Here is a 21,933-nt window from a genome sequence, read left to right as displayed (position 1 = left end):
ATCATAATCCACACACAATAATATTTCATAAATAGAATTCTGAATATATTCCGTTGTATAGGCCAGCCAGATACAAAAAGTAAACATGAAGTGTACCAGCAGTGAAATTCTAGTGGATGGCAGCAAAAGAAGTATTACAAAAATAAGTTTTATAAAGACGAGAGAACAATGCCAACTTTAATCTTCGCAATAAATGATGAAAAAGTCCTTGGTCCTTGATTAATACCCTCTACTTGTTTAAGTTAAGCTGTGCAAAGATGTTGTCAGTCGCGGCCTGAGAAAGTGGAAATGGCTCCTCAGACAAGGTCAATCTGTTATGTTTCAAATATGCTTAAAAAGTCGTCTCTAAATTTACGGTTGATTGCACACGTGATGCAAATGACAAAATGTAGAAACTATGTTGAGACAACGAGTTCAACGAGTTGAAAGAGAAACCTACTGGAACGGACTGGATTTTTTTTTTTTTTTTAATATAAAACATGAAGGCATTGGCCTTTGACTGCAGCTACTAAATCCTTTCACAATCATGATCAAAAGTCTTTTCAGCTACATTTCTAGTTGGTGGAAAATGATCCCTATTTTGAGCTGATGGGTGGCATAGACACCTTTGATTTTACTCACAAAATGTGCACCCTTGATTTTTTTTTGATGATATTCTCTGAATCACAAAAAAAAGCATTTTTCCACTTTGATGTCATAAAAGTTGAAAGGTTGTGCAAATATATGTGCAAGTATGTCTTGGAATTCATAAAGAGGCCGTTTTAAAATAAATGTCCGACAGCTTTATTTCTGTGATCCTATGAGTTGATAGCGGATACATTTATTTGCTTGTCTTAAATTTTGTCAGTTAAATACATTGCAAAGTTAAGACTAGGGAAAAAAAAGAATATTTCATCGACATGCGGGTGCTTCATCTTTGCATGGTCAGCTCCAACTCGAGTGGAGATAAAAACCAGTTCAGTCCGATAAAGAAGTGGAGGCTCAGCGTGTAAGTGAAATTGTTGAACGCCTGTGACGCTCCCAATCACTTCAATTCTCAGCAAGTCTGTGCTAACAGACATCTGTGGCTTGGTGACCTCAAGTAACCTCTATACAACGCCCACGACTCTGAATATTTTGGTGAGGATGGTCAGTTTGCCTTTATTTATTTATTTTAAATTTTATATTTTATTTTATTTATAATTTATTTATTTATTTACTTATTTATTACCTTGCGAGTGTGAATATGGAAAAAGTAGTCAGTGGTCATGAGTCTTATCATGCTTGACGTACCTTTTTCTTCTGTAATGGCCATTTAATTGTGAAGCTTACCAAAAGAGGAGAGAAGATCTGAAGAGGGGTGAAAAGGTCGTCACTGCCTTGTTTTCACGTGATCACAATGGAACTTTACTGCATGGCTGCTCAAATGCAAGAGACGTTTCCTGAGCTCCCCCCCCCCCTCCTCCGAAAAAGGCTTTTAGAATTTAATCAAGTCTTTATAGAATGCCATACCCTTTCAGATTGTGTTGTCACCTTTCTGAATAAAATTGATTTGAAGTATGTCTGCATAACAAAATGTCTGTTTATAATTTTCATGGGTATATGATATGTTCGGATCTGAACAAAGGGGACAAAATGGGAATGGAGATTAGTCTGTTTTTGTTTGAAGCCTGCCTAATCACCTCAAACAAGGCCTATTGTTCTCGACTCCATCTCAGTGGGTCAAACATGGGCCCTCTAATCCATTCCAATCCTCTCCTTTGTCTTCTCACATACATCATACAGATTAGAGATGGGCTTTGACTCAAATTTGTTCATCAACTATAAAATGAATGATAACTCATCAATGGGGTGCACATTTATATTATTTCAATGAGATGAAAGTTTTTCCTCTGAATCTGAATTCCAGTCTGATTTTGATACTTGCAATAAAGTAGTGTAGATGTCGCTAACATAGCATCATGCTATGTAGAATGCAAACTAATTGGGTCGGCTCAACAGCGCCCCTGCTGGTTGCAGCTTAGCAAAGTTTGCCATTTTTCCTCTTTTCATTTTAAAAGTGATTGTGTTGGTCGTACTAATTTAGTTCTTCCGCGTTAGCATTAAAAGATATATGTCAAACTCGAGGCCTGGGGGCCAGATACGGCCCGCCACATCATTTTATGTGGCCCGCGAAAACAAATTGTGCATCAAATTCGTGTCTCATAACTAAAATTGCAAATTTTCTTCACTTTTAATATATTTTTTAAAATATTTAACCAGTTTTTACTCGTCTGATTTGAAAACGAGTTATTTGTCAGTTTGTTTTGTAGCTCATACATTTATTCACAATGGCCCTCCGAAAGAAGCTATGACTACAATGCGGCCCGCAAAAAAAAATGAGTTTGCCTATACTATACTGTTGGCAACAATTCCAAATTGTTGAACACTTTTGTAGCAATCAATAACTAACAGAAGTGGTGACTTTAAATAGAAACTGATTAGGCTTTTTGCCTTCTTCTCGCTCCCTGGTGAGTCGATTGCAGATGTAATAGTGGTTCTAAACGGTCGAGGTTATTTGCCGCGACAGCTGGACATACGATGCTAACTTGTAGCGGGGGGGGGGGGGAGATCATTCCTCGGACTGTGTGTGAAAGCAATCCTTATGTATGCTTACGTCTCTTCCTATTTCTTGACTTGTCCATCTTTGTCTGAGTGACAGCTTGTCTACAGCTTTTGCAGCGTGTGACCCACATAGACATTTAATTCTTAGCGACAGCATGACACATGCATATACCAACGAGAGCAGGGGCGGCCACTTGGCAGCCCAACGCGTTAAGACTGATGACTGACTCACCGTCCGACCGGGCAGGTGGCAGTTACATCAAGAAGTTGGCCACGGGAGGCCGAGGACCATGTGGCAATAAGGGCTTCCATGAGATGATCAGGTGGGCATTGACAGATGCCTGCGACATGCTGGGAAAGCAAACAAGGATGTGGAACCTCTTGTGTGGTGTCAAAAACAAAATATGCATCATACAACCAGTATCATAAATGAAGTTATTTCCAAAGGTGAACATGCAGAAATATAAACAAAGCAGAGGCCGACTCGCATCGTGAAACGGATTATGTTTGGCCTGAGAGATTTCAAATGTTGACTTGAGACCACCAGAAGAAATTACTTGTTTTTATAGCACCTCCGCTGACTTCCATGCTCGTTTACATTGTTGTTATTTAGATTGGCTGTTGTTCAAACATAGCAACCCTCCCCCCTGGACAGTTTTTGTGCATAGATCGTTTTGGAAGAGCAGTTTTGGAAATTCACTAGATTTGGATACTTGGACAGATATTGAAAAATGTGCTCGATAAAAAAAGAATATATTGTATTGTGTTGTATCTCAGGTGGTTTTTAGTTACATGCACAAAAGTGTTTTTTCCCTCCAGTAATTTCTTCTGAGATTTTTTTTAAACAAAACATTTGTAGAGACTAATTGGTGATTCAACTTTAATGTCATGAACATTTTTGTACATCCGCACACACCATTACTGATACTCTGGAGCAGTGGGTAGTCTTTCAGCACCCAGATAACAATGTCGCGATTATTTTAGTATTTAATTCATCTGTCAATTACTTTTTCCAATTAATCGGATTAAAATATTTCATATATTCTTTTATTTCTGCCACAATAATCAATAAGTGATAATAATAAGTGATAATAATTATGATTAAGTGATGCAGGTAGCAAACTATGCTAAGCTACATTAGCTAAAGAAGCTTCATGAAGTTTCACCACCTAAAGTAAATAAAGTAAATGTACATTTACACAAAAATGACAGCGCAAATCTCAGTCAAGTTACTTTATAATATAGGAAGCAGTAAAATCCGGTGATTGATTGTAAAAGGAAGGCAATAATGACTCTCAAAGCGTTTGACAATGCAATTCGATTACACGTCGAGAACTAGCATGCTGTATAAATAAAAAATAGCTTGGTAGTCATACCGCTCTGGTAATATGACGCAACTTCATGGTTTGTTGCCTTGTCAGTTAGCCTTAAACCATCTTAAGTGTGAGTCCAGTAAAGCCAGTCAGTGTCTGTTCATGCACTAACATAAATATGATTTATGTCCAAAAACAGAGGGATGGAAATGCCACTGCCATTTTACTCTGCATAACTGAAAACAAGATTAGACTATTTGACTTGAATTGATTTTTGTTTTTGTCGTTTTCCTGGAGTGAGGATTTATTAACATAACGGTCTAGGCATGCTTTAAACGGTCCACCAATCAAACGGGCCTCTATTATAAATCAAACGTGATAAAACCGCGCCCTCGCCATCCTGATTATTAGCCGCTCACTCAGTCAGAAAATCTGACTCATGAATTAAAACTAAGGGGACTTTAAAATATTCACAGGTTCAGTTTCACTTTTGGTGAGATCCGACCGAGGCTGGTGCAAAAAGCTTACGGGTGAATGTTTTCTTTATGATATATATATATTTTTTTTGTGGAAATGTTCAAGGATGTCAGATACACGTCAGCTTAAGAATTTTGTTTGCAACAAGTTATCAGTGCTGGCAGCATCATGGGTTCACAAAGATCACCTCACATTAAGGATTAGATACTTTATTCATCTTGTGTTTACCAGTATTTTTCCCTATAAAAAGGTTTTAGGATTCTTTCCAACTAGCAAGTCGTAGCCTTGAGAAAAAAAAAAAAAATTAAAGGTATTTTTTTCGTCTCTTTTTAAAGTAAGACGTCTTTGTCACTTGGTATTTTTATTTTGAAGTGAAACTAATTAGAGTGACTTGTCTTGATTTTTGGGCGTAGCAGTGGAAAAACGGCATTGTTCTAAAAACTGCGTTTAACCACTTTAGCCAAATTGACTTTCATTGAAAATTACCTGCCCTTTGTGTCCATGTTATTTATGTAAAACCACATTTGGAAATCCTTTCGTACTGTAACTGGAACAATATTGGGGAAGCTGGAAAGCCTTTTTCTACACACTCACTTCCCTTCCGCCTCATTCGATTCTAAATGTGGGTTGGTGGAATTGAAAGGCTGCAGGTGGTGGAATCAACGTTTGGCTGCTTCTGTGTTTAGTAGAATTGACAGGCAAGCTGAGTGGCCAAGCTGCTATGGGATATGTGCTTTAGGAGGCTTGATCGACACCAGTTCTTTCTCAGACTAGTCGCAATGTCGCTTGGTCAGGCTGAGGCGTCAAATGTCTTGATCAAGTCAAGTCAAGTCAAGTTTATTTGTATAGCCCTAAATCACAAACAGTCTCAAAGGGCTTCACATAGCCAAAATTGACAATTATTCTCAAAGCATCCCCTGATCATAAGCTCCCAAAAGGGCAAGGAAAAACTCAAAAAACCCCTACCAGGGGAAAATGAGAAACCTTGAGAAGGGACCACAGATGGAAGGATCCCCCTTGATCAATTCTACTACAGTTAATCCTCAAAATATAAAGGCCCGAGTCAGAAATTGAACACCATTGATGATACCGTATTGTCCGCACTATAAGGCGCACCGGATTATAAGGCGCACCTTCAATGAATGGCCCATTTTAAAACTTTGTCCATATATAATATATATATACGTTTGGCCCACGAGCCGGACTTTGGACACGCCTGCTGTAGTGGCTCAATATGGGTCCATATATAAGGCGCACCTGATTATAAGGCGGACTGTCGGCTTTTGAGAAAGTTGGAACTTTTTAGGTGCGCCTTATAGTGCGGAAAATACGGTAATTGGAATCTTTATTCACAAAAAAAATGATGTAATCAAACTTGGTGCTGTAAGAGGTTTGGTATGTATTGAATTTAAAACCTGAATTTGGTTAGACACCACCTGCCGGATTAGCGAATGATGCAAGTGAATCAAATATTTGCGCACAGCTAATGCAACAACTCAAGTAGGTGGGAATGACTCAGTGGTTTTTGCTTTCACAATTGAGAAAACAAAATAGCACCTGGAAGAAATGTTTATTGTGAAATTTAGTTTTACAAAGCCTTTTAATTTAAGTTATGCAAGAGTGTATAAAACATAATAATGATAGTACGTAATGGATCGTAAATCATAATCAGGCCAGGATGTATTAGTGTTGCCATTTTAAATATTAGTGACATTGTATTTATGGAATGTGTTGCTGTGTAATTAATTGCATCATATTTTATTTGACTCAAAAGATATCACAGAAGCTCATATTTTCTTATTGGGCGGGAACGGCATTGCTGATTCCAGATGTCTTTTAAAAAAAAAAAAAAAATTGCAAAAATGTACAAATTTGTCCCAGCGTGATGCATCAGTTGGCGAAAAATGAATTTCAAAATTCATGTTCATATTTCTACGTAATTGTATTCAAGTTGCCGCATGTGTGACTTGTTGTTCTGTATGTCAGGCGCCTCTTGTGCATGACTCTGCAGGCGCACGCTGGATAATGCGCCCCTGCTTTGAAAATGAGATTTGCAAATTGGATCCTTTGTAAAGTCTTTCCACATTTTTTCTCTCACTCAAATTTAAGGAGGGTTATAAAAGCAGTCTTTTGAACTGAAACAGACGTTGAGAACTGAGCCACCAGACGTGCTAATTAAATCGATTTGTTCAATGGGCCTTTAGATATTCCGTTGCGGTCACGAATCCACCTCTATCACATCTTCTGTGGGTGGGTGGATGGGAGGATGAACGAAAAAAGTCTCTCTTTCTCCAACTGTTGGTGAATGTTAAATAGAAACCGCCATCTCCTCCTCCCTGAGAAACTACAACCACTCAAAATAAACCAAGAAAAAAAAATCATGGTAATTAAAAACTAACTTCATATCAGCAATGGGATTCCACACCAAAAGCCCAAATGAGCGGGAATGTGGAATAATTGATGTTTCCTTTTTCAGCTCAAATTGTTTAGGAGTCTTTGTTTCTCATGCAAGTTGTTCTCAGAAGATGAGCTCGCATTGGATGAATACAAAAATCTGTCTGAATTGCATTTTCTGATGTGTTTTTATCATCAAATCACGATTGAGGATGAAAAGTGGGAATCTGACTTTTCAAGTAATATTAGTGTCAAGATAAACTGGTGCCTGGTACCATCTCAATTTACAAAGCTGTGGTTTGTAAAGTTCTAAAATTGACTCTCCAGTGAACCCATGCGGTTTACAAATTAACACTTTTCTAACTCACCCTCCATAAAAGTATTGCTTTGCCGCCGTTATAACCTCTTAAGGGGGGGTGCAGATTTTCGCTATTATATGGCTTGGCTCCTATTCACTGCTTTTTATATTTTGGGAGGCTGTCCACACAATAATTGTTCAGATCCTGAATTAATAATGATGCTAAACACTGATGCAAATTTCCCCCATTAGAAATGATGGAAATAATCCAGTTGAACCTTTTTTGCTCAAAATGATTGTCATTTAGTTCAGTATTAACATAGGTATTATAAAAAAATAATAATTATACTTTACAGGTACTGAAGTGGTTTAAAAAACTAGAAACACTTACTGCAATCGAGCTAGCTAATCATGTCTTAAAATTCTGCAAATCATTTTGCTTCTGGAGTTGCAACAAAAATTTTGACCATATTTTTTCTTCTACAATTTTTGACTTTTGTGCTTTTGTGATTCTTCTTCAATTGTGTCTCGCTCACCGACGATAGTTTGCTATAAATGATTAGCTGTTTGTCCTTGCCTGTTTCTCACCAAAATAATTGACCACATTGTTTATTTATATTTCAGCCCCAATTTTCACTTGAATCCTCTTTAATCCTACCATAGCCTCATTTCATTGGCCTCTAGAAACCTTGTTAGAGCCTCTTTCATTATAATCCACCCCGAATTTCTATTGCTTCCTCCTCACAATCTATTTCCTGGTCCTCCATGTTTTCCCGGGGCCATCTAACCAGCAGGGTTGAGTTATTAATGCCTGGAAGGGGAGGGGGCTGGGGGGGGGGGGGGGGTGCAGAGAGATGATTTCATTGCGTATTCAGGTATGGCGATGGATGGCTTTCAGAGGCAGCCAGGGGAGTGCTGGGAGGGGAGCCTCAGTAGAGAATAAATATACCTGTCACCTGGTGATGTATCTGGCTCCACTCGCTGCAATGCAGATCAACCACTCTCCTCCCCCGCACTGCCTCCGCCATTACTCAACCTTTCCCCACCTGAACCCAGCCTCTTTCGACTTGAGATTAAGCCGGCCCATGAGGAGAGCAGATTTGGGCTCTCCTCACTTATGTGGTTTGGTTCACATTTATCGTAAGAAAAACGATGCATTGCCCCCCCCCCGGACGACCTTACTTGCTGATAATTAAAGAGTTAAAAGTTATGAATAGCTTCACCGAGATTAACCCTCATACCATTTGGTTATACTGTACTCTCATTGGACGGTTGAGTTTGGCCACTCCCATTTTAAAGGGAGAATTGAAATAGTATTTTTAGTTGCCCTCCAAGTGAAGAAAAATGGAAAATGGATCGAAGTACTTAACGATGAACTTCTCTCGGGGTTCTTTTCAATCAAACCTATGAACTTGTATTTTAAACCACAGGGATTTTTCTTTCCACAAGGGTGGAGGTTAGAGTTTCACAAGCGCACTTTATTTTTGTAAGTGTCATAAAAACACATTTACACATGAGTGTGGGAAGTTGCAGGCACTTAAAACATGTTGCTGAGCTTCCCGTCTGTATGTGGAAAAGTAGAACAGCATGGCAACCTCGTTTTGATTATCAGCAGCTACACTTAAAAATATTTTTTTGCTGAGGGCAATTATCGAATCTGTCTTTTCAACACTTCCCCGCTACCCACCGGACGTTTTGTGTCCTTACCGATAGCCGAGCGTATAGCAGATTAATTGGCGAAAAATTTTGCTGCCGCAAGCATTTTTTTTTTTTCCTCCTCTGCAAGGAGCTTTTTGTGCTTCAAATATGCCGCTGGTGGCTTGGAGTTTTCTTGAAAGTGCACGGTTCTTGTTTTTACAACAGCTCCGGTCATCGTAATGAAATATTTGTGAGTTGGCTAATTAAATCTTTTTTTTTTTTGCCTCAATGTCTCTGCAGGAGTTACCAACAAAAAATGGATATGAAACTCAGCTTTTACAAAGAGTGCAATTATGTTACAGAGTAGGGGGTTATAGAAATGAACAGATGAATAAGATGGTAAATTTAATTGGAATTGCGTAACAACTTCTCCAACGAGAAAGGGGGAGTCATTTCTTTGATTCACGACACTCATAAAGCTGCAAGTATTTTCTTTCAATTGCTCCAAATGTGGCAAATTTGCCACATCTGCTTTATTTATCCAAAAACAAGATTTCCGTGAGAACGTAAAAAACGGCGAACGGAATCTTCCATTTCCTGATCTGGTTCTACTGAGCGTTTTCAGCTGTTACCTCGTCCTTGACACTAGTGCTTCTTGATTTATTGATATCATAAATCCTCTCTTCATTTTCTCCCATATAAAGCAACTCTATTATGCAGCTGGCTCTTCCTGCCTAGTAGATTTAGTCGCAAAGAACAAGTCACATAAACTTTCTGTTTGTCTCCACTTGGCATTTATCTGCTCGACTAATCCCCCACAATTCTCATTGTCAGCTAGCAATAAAAATTGGTTTTGGAATCAATATAGAGATGGAGCGCAGATTCCTCTGATACAAAAATGTAGTTTTCACGATCGCTCGGATAAACAAATGACCAATCGTACTATGCTAGTCAGATGCGTTACCTTGTGTGATTTTTTTTTTATGATAGATGGCGCTGAACGTCAGCTGAAGAGATGACGTTCCCCCCCGCCAGCCTTGAAACTCGGCTTCTTTTCTCCGTATGATGAGATTTTTGGAGAAAGAGAGTCTGCGGGCTTCATTTACTGAAGCAGCGGGGAATAATATAGTGCCAACATTTAGATGTGTCAGGTCCCATATCACTGGCGGTTCTATTAGAAATGGACCCCATTGCGGGACAATTAACCTCGTGGCCCCGGCAGCAGATCTACGCAGTAACCGCCCAGCACCGGCCGATAAATCAAACCTCGAGGGAGAAAGGAACACTCTCTCCCCTGCTGGTTACTATTGCCCAATGGATCACACAAACATCAGGGTACATTTGAGTTCTCTTTCGAGCCGCCGACATGCAAAAGTTTGATGTCACGCCAGTGATTAACCTGGAGAGAACCTTGGGCAAACTTTTTAGGACCAAACAAAAGAACTTTGGGGAGTGTAAGCATGTACTGCCACAAGTTCAGTTTAAAATTGAATATATCTTTATTTATAGAATAAAGTTTGTAGTTGGTCCTTGTCCATCTACTCAGTGGTCAATGATTTATTTTCAAATGGACCAAAGATGTGATTCATAATAGTTAGTCATGCAAGTAACTCACTTATGTTCATTGTAAAATCCTTTTCTTTGAATGTAAGAGTTTTTTTTATAGCTATTATTTTTACTAGTGGATTTTGCGGGTCAACAGTTTCATTAATTAAATCAAATATAATAAGACAACTAAATTAGGAATTTACATTGGTTTTCTTGTAAAGTATTGGATGATCTCCCTTATGCCCCTGTAAGGTCAAATATAAATTTTCTACTTGTGGATCGTGTTTAAAAAAAAAAGAGAAAAAGAAAAATGAACATTTATTTAGTAATAAATATATATATATATATATATTGGTGTTAAAGCCGTTCAGAATTTTAAAAAATATATTATCAGGTCATCCAATGCTATTCAAGCCGAACCAAAAGCTCATTCATAACGAAAAGGGCCCCCACACTGCTGCCAAAAAAAACCCCAAAAAGCGATCCTGGTGTATCCAGTCAAAGGGACACGAAACCATGACAATCATAAACCGACAAATGCTTTTGGCTTTTTGCTACTCGTGTTGTGAGAAGAAATATATCCAATAGATTCAACATCCCATTCCCTCAGTCAGAGGCCATTTTTGTGTTTTATATTATAGCTTGTATCATATCAATCCATCCAATCACCACCTAATAGCTGGAAGCTGCAGCTATCTTTTACACCGTTTTTCAAAATGAGACTTATAAATCCTCAGCGGAGCGAAGTCGTTTTCGTCTTCCTCCGCAGCCTGTCATTTATTAAATGGCAAAGTCAAGAAAAAGAACGAGCGGTAATAAAGCCGGGTCACCTTCAGGACCTGCTTGTGGTTATTCCTGTCATTAGCATGTGGTGGCATCTCGCGCTGTCCAGCTCCGGTTTTTATTATTACCGAGGCAGGCTTTGCCCTTACGTCGCCGCCGTGTAATCCTCCCACTGATGGACTCAATGTGAAATATGGCAACAGATGCCAAGTGCAATGACTGAAGCGTGATGATTTGAGACCTCAGGGCCATTAAAGCTGCCGCTATTAAAGATAATTTGAAAATTTGGGCTTTTTTTGGCACGTGGAATAGCAGGTTGTGAGGTGTAATGATGATCACTCCACACCCCAGGGTGCCTTCCTTCACGAGTTGTTATTAGTGTTTGCATTTGCCTTTGTTGATGTGCTTTGGGGTGTTTAGTCTCGACTATGTAGTTTGCGCATGTTCCTTTTTGTAATGGAAATTCTCCTTTGGTCCGTAATTGCGGCTAGTGTTTGTGGGTTTCTTGTGCGAGTGGAGTCATCGCTTTGAAAAGTGTTGTGAAGGTGTTTATTGAGCAATCAAGTTTGCAAATTACGACATGCGATGATAAACAGATAACAACCGATCGTTCTGTTCAAGGTGTTAGCTAGGATGCACTTTTATTAATATAACTGCTGGTGTATTTTAATTTGGGTTTTGCTTTTTGTGAAAAGATCAGCTTGAGTGAAAAGGAAAATTCTCATTAAGCAATGTGAGCTGTCAACTTTGGCTCGCAGAAAATAAATAGCTTCGCTTTCTCTTGGTGTGATCACCAAGGAGCTTCGAAAAAGATTTTTGGAATGTCATCATTGAAAGGGCTCATCTGGTGAGGGGTAACAATAGTTTTGATAAAAATAGGAAAGACTCATCAATAGTTGGACAAAGTGTAGCACTGTAGGGATGCTGCCAAGATACGAATGTCCCGCTGAAATTAATAAGCCATCCAGACAAAAAGTACCAAGGAGAGTACATGAATGGAACTGTCGGAATAAATTGCTGAATCCCTGCATGAAATTTGGACTCCATTCAAATCTTGTGACTTAGACTTAATGTCATGTAGTTTAGTGAAAGCTATAATTGTCTTTTTTTTTTTTTCTCCTACTAGCTGCTGGATGCACATTTGAAGAGGATTCAGATCCCAGTCTGTGTGACTTTGCACAGAGTGAAGATGATGACTTTGATTGGCAGTTGTTCCGGGCACACAATTCTCCATACGCCGGTTCAGACCTCTTGCGGGGTAAGTGTTCCGAATCAGAAGTGTCAAATCCAGAAAGTAGAATCCATGCCAGAGTTTGGATTTAGCCACAGGTGATCAACCATGAACCATTTGAATGGTATTTGCCTCTGTAATTTGCTGTGATTTATTTTACCTTAAATCAATTTGTTTTTCTTTTTTCTTAAAAAAAAGCCCCCCAAAAAAATCAATTATTGATACATACCACCCACAAAAAGGATTCCAAAATATAACTTAACTATCGTAACAATATCTACTAGTCTTTGGAAAAAATATCCATCGTATTATTTGTAGCATTGACTGCAGTTCGCTTATCAAAAAGTGTGTGCCGATTTATTGTCCAGCTTCCGTTCCGCATCAGCTTTAATGAAGCAGTCAGCCCACATTTGTCGGTTTCCTGCTAAGCCCAAGGATAACTTTGTTAACTAGCCTCCAGACTAATGGAAACCAACATTTTCCCGCCATCATCCTCTCCGCTGGTGGTTGCCAGAGGGAGATGGCATGCATACTTTATAAGGCGCTCCGCCACCCCATCCTTGCTTTTACAAATTCCTACTGGGAACTAACAAAGAGAATGATGTTTTAGATTCCCAACAGAAATATCAGCAGTGGCTGTTAGCTTGCAGTTGTTTGCAAGGATCAACTTCCCTCTGCCATAACGATCAGTCCAGCAGTTTTCCACTAGCGGAGTACAAATTAAATAAAAATATGTATTTCCTTGTTCACTGCATTGGAAGAAAAAAATGAATTTTACTTTTTATCTTTATTAAGTTAACAGTAACTGCAGTATAGTCGATGAAAATGGATGACAAGAATAGCCAAGCTAAGGTCAGAGTTGAAAACAAAATGGCCACCGTTTACAGCGCTTGTAAAATAATGTCCTTAATCAGTCAATGTCCTTTTCTCAACATCTGTCAACTTATAATTCAATTTTTAAGCATGACGAATTTTACTCTAAACTCTTAAACTGCACCCATGGTAATTTCCATTTTTTTTTTTTTTTGTCATCAGCAATCAAGTGTAAATCTGCCCGTAGCTAGCGGCCCATTCACAGCAGGCGATGGGCTAATTAACACTTCTCCCTTTGGGTTTAATTAAAACTCAGTCTCATGCCATTTACAGCTATTGAATCAGGGCCCTCCTCGGAGTGCAGGTACTAAAATTTGCAAGGCAAGCCGTACTTTTAGCGTCAACTTTGTGACTGTTCTGAGCAACCATTTCAAGTTTGGTCCACTTCTGTGTCATTTTGTCGAGTCATGTCGCTTCCGTTTGTCGTTTTTACATAATTGAAGTTGTATAGCTCTCTCGCTGATCCCTGGCAGGGGCGGTGTGTTACTCTCGCTTCGCTTTTTCTTACTTAATCCCCCCCATGTTGACTTTTAACCATGTATCACGGCGGACAAGCGAGGTGACGAGGGATAACTAGACTTTATGAGATACGTAAGGCTATTTACATTTCGCCCGTATTACTTTGTGCGGTTGAAAAATTTGTGTCGGGGGAAGATTAGTAAACACAGCTAAGACAGCGGCAGCTTGTGGTTCCCGAGAGAAATTAAAAGACTACTGTTTCCATGAACAAGAGGGGGAAAAAGAAGATAGAATGCGGCAAGGTCTTAATAAGAATGGCCCATTTATCATCAGATTCTCCATTATTTGGAATTAGATCAGTGACTTCAGACTGCCTGATAAGCTTCTGTTCTTGTTCTGTTTTAATGAAAGTGTTAGTTTGCCGGATGATGACCTTGTTGAGAAGAGTCATGATTTTGGATTATCAAGGTCGGGCCAGGGGGACATCGTAACCATTGGGAACTTTGTTGTAAATTCCGTCAAACCTTGGACGGGTAAAGTTTGGTATATTTTTGTTTGAGAGGTCACGCTGAGGTCGATTGACACCATCGCCAGCGTAAATGACTTGACAAAGACAAGCTGGAATGTGTTACTCAAAGAAAGCATGTTTGTGGATTTAAGTGGAACCTTTCTCGACAAATTTGATTAAATGATGTGAGTTAGGTTTTGGATTAGCGCAGGAAGGTCAAGTCTTTCTGTCCAGCTTGACTGTGTGCGGAATTAGCTTGCGTTGGATCTTGTCCTTGCAAAAACTTTTTATATTTTCAAAATAGTACATAGAAGTATTTTGTTTCCATAAAATTATTCGTAAAAATGGACGTTCATAATTAGTTATATGCAATTAAAAAAAAGCTCATCCAATAGCAATCGTTCCTGTTATATTTTTGTAAGACTGCACTGCTAGCTAACAGTAAATTCTTACACACCGACTATTGGGACCCAACTTCTGTACTTGATGGAAAATATGCTCAAGTCATGTTGATCTGAATTTACCGTTTTAATATTTATACTTTATATTCTCCCCATCCATTTGAAATGCCATTAAATGTCTGCCACTGGCCTTGAAGCTGCAGTTTGATACACTTTCACACATGCAATCCGAATAACAGAAGCCCATCACTTTGAGCTGCTCTACCAAAGATGATCTTAAAGTAGCCTACTCTTTAATGGCAAGTAAATTGCTGCACAAGATGAGACTGGTCCCGACTGAAATGGCTTTTTGTGCTATCTTGGGGTCGGGGCTTGGTCAACTGAAACATACATACATCCTGCCAGCTCGGTATCATAACCTTACTATAGACGATCTCCATCCTGTTGCAGTCATCTTGCCGAGGACATTACCTTCTCGCTTTCTCAGTATGTCACCTCTCACCCTGGACCCCACACACTTTAGATCAGCTAAATACACTATGCATGCGTGAGTGTGTTTGTGTCATTGTCGGTGACCTGAGACATCTGCCGTTATCATCGCCGACCAGTGACCTGCCATCCTCTGTGGTTTAATACGCTATTACGGTACAGGGTTGGCCTTGTGCTGCATTCACATCGCAATATAATAATAATAATCCTCCCGTGGCTTTTTTTCTTGGTCATCCCTTATAAAAATTTTGTAAGTGTTCTCTAAGGCAGCTTGAAAGTGACTTAATTAATATGCATTAAATAATAAAATTCATTAAATTACACTTATATAAGCTTAGAGATTATGGAAATACTGATAAAAATGTTCAATGCATTTCATTGGGTGTCAATTTCAGGTATGTTCAGATTTTTTTCTACTCGGGGTCCCGATATAGTAAATCGGCAAAATGGTGCACGGGTAAAAAAAATGTTTTGGTCAAAATGATTTCATAATAGGTTCAAAAATATTTGGTTTGGACTGCCAACTGGAATTTGAATGTGTAATATGTAAACATGAACTTTTTACCGTTGAGGTTTACCACATTATTTGTTTTTATTGAGTAGAAAATGAATACCTAATGGTGTCATTGTCCCCGCAGCATTTTCAAGCGAACGATAAGCCGAAGGTAACGGAACGTCGAGCTCATGTTAACGACGCTGACATTTTTGGTTTGTTGTTTTGCCAAGCCGCAGAATTAGCTTTAATCAGCTACAGCTGAATAACTTTAATGGCGGCAATTAAGTCTCGGGCTTAGCACAGAAATCAAGCTTGTTACAGCTTGTTAAGACACAGTTAATTATGTCAGTCATAATTAAAACGGCAACTCCTTGGCTTTTTATGACCACCTCCTTTTAAAATATCGATTCGGCCATTTTCGTCCTTCTGTCTCACCCACTCTGACACTAAATGTTTCATTTCCCGAAATCTCAACCAAGTTGAAAATTATATTGGGGATTTTGCATAATATGAAAAGAAGTGATTTATTGCCTTAGCATCTTTGCGGCCTTAGATAAATAAAGTCACTTGAGTTTCAAAGCTTTCATTTTCAATAAGCATTCCGTCTGTTGATTTCCTTAATCATCTCACCTTCAAAGTGAGTCGGAAAGACCAGTTAGCGGAGTGAGCCAATTGGTCAGAATGATATATAGTCCTCAGAGGACCACAAGTGGACTCCAGCGGCTCGCCGGGATGATAACTTACAACTCATTAAGGCCAAGTCGATAAGATCGCAAGCTTTTCACAAATACAGCTAATCTAAATCTAAATTATAGCCAATGAATCAAACTCTTACTCAGCTTTCTCTTTTGCTTTTGGTGATATAGAGCTATAGAGCAGTGTTTCCCAAGGCATCCGTTATAAGATCTCACCATCGTTCAAAAGTTTCACAAAAGTATAAATACTCGATCATAATATAGTTTGAATTTACTTGCAAATTAATTTAAGTGTAGGGACAATTACAGGGCTTTTGTGTTTAATTATTAAACATCATTGAAGCTCAAGTGTGTTTTTCCCAAATTTTTTAAATCAAGGTTAATTTTTTTTTTTAAGAAAAGAAAAAGTATGTTTTCTGGCAAACACAACACTGCTCTTCACTAGGGCTGCGGGTATTGACTATTTTAGGAATCCACTATATGGTTAAAATAATTTTTTGCTTGGTTAAAAAGCAATTACAATATAAAAAAAGATAAAATCTGGGATTTTATTGTTTTCTTTTGTAGATACCAATAGTTTGTATTTCTGAAATTAAATTTGTGCATAGCAGCAAATGATCATTTCTTGCCTCGAAACTCTCCAATGAGTCAATTTAAAAAACAAATCCAAAAATAAATAAAAATACGTGCATTTTTTTGTGTCAAAAACATAATACAATAACGATAATTTAAAAAATGCATTTACAACCTTTACTAAAGCAGTTAGCATTTTAGCATTATAGCATGTGACATGACAGTATTTTCAATTTTTAATATCACAGAAACCTGGGATTGTATCTGTGCAAATTTGCCATAAAAGTCATACTAGGGAAACTTCAAGCATCTAACTCAAGTCCGTATCTCTGTCGAAAAGCATCTGCGCCCGGATCCAGACTCAAGACCTCTGAACTAATGAGAACCAATACAAAAGCTGTGTCAGCAATTAAGCTTGTGTCGCCATTCCTCACAACAGCAACAATAGAGCGACGCCGGTGTAAAGGGAAAACTATTTCCCTCAAATACCTGCAAACCCTCAAAGTACATTTCGATGTGGTTAAAGCCGTAAACATGGCTGAGGTGTCCATTAATCAGCGGTCCTCGGGTGTCAGACGTCAATGCCTGCACATATAATATTTCACGGCAGATTTGTGGATGCTGTAGCCTTCACTTTGAGTTCCTCGGCACAGGTCAGTGTTATTGCGTGTGGCGGTTCACTTGGTTGACATGGGTAACTTATCGCACCTGAAATTGACACCAGGCTCCTCAATTTCATCATCGTCATAGTTTCCTTCGGAGGGCCATTACGACCATCACCAAACCGATGAATAAGTTTGAAACCGGAGACTAGTAAAAACTGATCAATGGTAACAAAAATTGCTAGCAATATCTGTATTTTTTAAACGTGAAGACAATTTGTAACTTCAGTATTGACAGATGAAGTCGATGCACAATTTGTCTTGGCCGGCCACATAAAATGATGTGGCGGGCTGTATCTGGCCCCCGGGCCTTGAGTTTGACCCCTGACCTCTACGTCATTGCTTTCTTTCACATCAAGTGTCTTTTTGTTTCTTGATCCGTCAATCTAGTTGTAGTTGTAGCCTATTTTTGGTTGTCTGTGTTTGGAATTTTTAAAAAAAAAAAAATCCACAAAATTTTAAAGATAAACATATATTTCACTTTATTTGTTCGGTTTTTAATAAAATCATTCAAATTCACCCAGAAACACGTGCACCAAATTTTTCACTAAAATACACGTTACGCTCAAAAACATTTACAATAATTAATCTCTAGCATCAGAGCACTGATTTAGTGTATGCTGCGCTTCCTTTTTTGTCGGAGCTACTTCAATAAAAATTTTTAGAGACTTTGAAAAGATTAGCACTGCTAAACTTAGCTGTAAATGCCAGTCCGAAAAAAGTGCCGAAATCTGTCGACGCATACTTTTGTGCGAACGACAGTGGTTGGATTAATTTAGGATCTATTTTTGTATTGAAGTTCACATTATTTAATGGGGAACAAAATGTCATGCGGGAACATGAAAGCACTTTCATTTGCTCTCCAATGCAGCACATTTGTTTCCCCCAGGTTCTGTGGGCTCATGTGGGGATAATGACTGTATTTAGAAGGTTTCACAAAATGTCTCCTTTTGCCATAAGAGAACTTACAAAGTTCTATTTAAATTTCACGGATGGTGTAAATGCTTGGGAAAAAAAAAGTAATTTTCCCCATTTTGCGATTAATTACTTTTCAAACACACTTTTTGCGATCCCTATTTTCATGATAAAATGGAAATTCTCTTAAAATTTTGGGCTGTTGTATTCCGAGAGGGGGGGAAAAAAAATCAGTCTGAAGCACCGGGATTTTTTTCCTCTGTAGGCGATGGATTCAAAATGACTCAATAAGCTCACATAGAAAGTCTGAGCTGAATAGTAACACAAATCGCACCGTGTGCGAGCTCGCTCATTGATCCAATACCGCACCATGGAATGATTTGTCGTTTTCTTGATGGAAGAAGCTGCTGTAGCAATCGGCCAGAAAGGAGGCCATCTTGAGTGTCGTTTATTTCATCTCTGGAATAACATTGATTGGAGATGTAGGACCCTTTTGAGGCTTGCATTTGCTTGAAGAATCAGCAAGCGGCGAGTGGGCACTTCACACGAGGAGATCCGGCGTTTTTTTTTTTTTTCCTGCCTTTGTCATTCTCTCCGGTTAAGATCATTCACGGGTGCAGTCTGTTCCCATAATAACTCCTGTCATGGCCAACACTTTGTCAGTAATTAATATGTACTCGTGCTTCTGGGTGGGGGCATTTGCATTAAATTGTGATGATAATGACCACGAAAGGCCTGATGCCAGCAGAATGCCAAAGTTAAGATTGATGGCCATTTGAATTAGCCGCAATAAGTCATATATTAAATCGGATCTCACGGGACCGTTGCTCCCCCCCCCCCCTCCCCTCTTGCATTTATTACCTTGTCTTTATGTGGATCGACACAAACTGGCATGTTATAAATATTCCGTACAACACTACGGTTCCATACCAGGTGATTATTCTCATCCTTGGTGTCTGTCAAGAAAGAAATTAAATTTTGAATAATTTGAAAGGACTACAGTCAGAGATGGTGTAGTGATTCCCTCGTCTGATTTTTTTTTTATTCAGAGATGGTTTGAATTATTTTGTCTTTTATTGTTTCTGTTAATTTTGGAAGACATTGGAAATATTTGTAGTCGCTTTTGAAATGATTATTAATTTTCTTTTGTGGTAATTTTCGCTTGTGGTGATTCTTCTCTCCCAATCCCATTCATCATTGTCTTCACCGCCTTAGTCAAATCTGCAGCTTTCGAAATATCGATTGCCTGTGGTGACCGACTTCTGTTCTCATGATAAGATGATAAAGTCGTGTCTGCTGAAGCTTTGTCTAGCCAACTCACAACAACTCAACGGAGAATGTTTTCATCAGCCTGGCTTTATTTGTTGTCTTTGTTTGTGTGTGCTGCTTCCAGACTCCTATTTTTTGATTGATCAAGGTACATTTTTATTCTTAGTAGTTTTCTCAAAGAAAAGAAACCATTATTTGTTCATCTGGTTTCTCCCAACTGTATTTGGGCTGCTCCAACACTTTTAATCAGTGCATGACATAAATAGTTTGCCAATTGTAGGTGTACTAAAAAGTGATGATTATATGAAAAGGGAAACATGTTGATTGTTTATTATTATGTAAAATATTATAAGTTAAAAATATCCATAAAACAAATCCAAATACAATAATAATAATAATAATAATAATAATAAAAATAAATAATATATAAAATAAAATGAAATAATTCAATATTATTTTCATGACGATATATTCAAATGCTGGAATGTTTCACAGCCTTACATTCAATCTTCCCAATATAAAGTTGGGACAACAAAATCTGTACTTAGTTTTTCATTTCCTCGAACTGGATCTCTCTTTTGATTGAGGATGCCAGATATGTCGTACCTGTCTGAGATTTTTGACTCTACCTTTTCAATCACTGAAAAGCGTTTTGGCTGAAATCTAAGCATTCCATGGGCTCTTATTTTCTATAGCAAAAAAAAAAAAAAATCCATCAAGCTCAGTCGTGGAATCATGAAACCCATCACCAGCCTATTTCCCTTCCTCGAGGTTGTTTGTAATCGCAATGCGGGGCCTGTCCCTCCGAGGAACACTCGAAGGTTTTTTTCAGCTAATGACTGCTGGGGGTCCTCCACTCGGAGCTGTCAGACAGCATTTGCTTGGAAATTCATATGCGAGGATGAGAAGGAGGGCACGGCATGCTCTATAAATTAGCGGCACACAGACGCAACACTTGCGTGAATAAACTTGGCACGCACGCTCCAATGCGCGCCCAGGCCAACGCGAGACGCTTGGAATCTGCTGACTTCTGCTGGGGATATACATGAGATGATTAATGTTCAGAAACAAGAAGCATCCATGCTTCCAGAATCATCTTATTTTCTCCCGTGTCGCTTTTGTTGCCGTGCCGTAAAGTGAAATCTGGAGGCAGTGCATCTCTTTTATTGTGACAGTCTAATTATGAAGTAGCAGCTCCCGACCCAGCGTGGAGGCCGCTCCCTCGTCACCTCGCTAAGGGCCACGCTCTCTAAGGGGAGCCATAGAAAAAGTCATAATCATAACTTGACTTGAAACTCATTGGCTTTTTATACGCTCGGGCTTGTTATGATTTTTCATTGCAGACAAACAGGGAAGTTGAAAATTCAGCTTGAATCTGAACTTGTCTGGTGAGATTTTTGTTGAATTTATTTAATAACTCTCAGTTGTCCCATAACAACGCATTCACGCATTTTTTTTTTAACAACCGCAAAATTTCACTTACATGTCCCGTGTCATTGCTATGAGAGGCTGTTGCATGTTTCCACCATTTTTTTTTCTTTTTTCTTAATCTCATGTTTTTCTGGAACGTTCTACACCGCCTGCCCATGTCTGAAGCTGAAGCATGGTAGTGGGATTGACATGACATGGTAGTTGGGTTTACGAGACATGCTTGGTGTATTATTAATGGCTTCTCACGAGAGATACACATTGTCAGAAATTGTGTGCGGCAGCGCAGGAACGTCAAACGCAACCTGCTATTATCCCGACCTGTGCTCAACTCCGTTACTGCGTCTGCCTCTAGGTGTGAATCATCTTACTAGAATGTAACAATCATTCACTTGACCTTTTGGGGAAGGGATTGTACTGTCTTTTGTAATTAACATCAACACTATACTGTATGTAAAAAAACATTCTGGCTAGAGAAAACCAAAAATTGATAGCAGATTAAGGATTAAAAGTTAATTAAAAATTGAAGCGCCTAATGAACTGGCACATTTTTGGCGCTTGATTGCATTAAGAGTTATTCTTCAAATATCCTTATAATTAATTAGGAAGCAAGGCTAGACTAAAGCATATATATATATATAAATAAAAAAAATAATAAATAAATAAAAATAAATAAATAAATAAATATATATATATATATATTTATTTATTTATTTTTCTTAAATTTAATTGATTTATTTGTTTTGTTCCGCTTTGGTTGTTTGTCATGGCGGCAGAAGAAAATCCCGTCTTCGACATGTTAAACGTAAATATTTAGCCCGATCCTCAGTTCAAAAGGCCTAACTCTACTGGCTTTGTGCTTATTTTATGTTTTTTTTTTCTTTCCCTCTCTCTTTATCC

At 38.5% G+C, this 21,933-nt stretch overlaps 1 protein-coding gene across 4 annotated transcripts in view; it reads left to right on the top strand.

Moving 5' to 3' along the window:
• ptprub (protein tyrosine phosphatase receptor type Ub) overlaps positions 1-21,933 on the top strand; it is a 118,942-nt gene that overhangs the window by 23,705 nt on the left and 73,304 nt on the right. For all 4 annotated transcript variants that reach the window (XM_049731172.2, XM_049731171.2, XM_049731170.2 and 1 more), the window contains exon 2: positions 12,161-12,292. In XM_049731172.2, the coding sequence (XP_049587129.1) occupies positions 12,161-12,292 (132 nt within the window). The remainder of the gene's footprint in view (positions 1-12,160; positions 12,293-21,933) is intronic.

The sequence above is a fragment of the Syngnathus scovelli genome, chromosome 9 (genome assembly GCF_024217435.2).
Source record: "Syngnathus scovelli strain Florida chromosome 9, RoL_Ssco_1.2, whole genome shotgun sequence".
NCBI lineage: Eukaryota > Metazoa > Chordata > Actinopteri > Syngnathiformes > Syngnathidae > Syngnathus > Syngnathus scovelli.
Note: the sequence above shows the minus strand (reverse complement) of the source record. Positions and strands in the feature narration are given on the sequence as shown.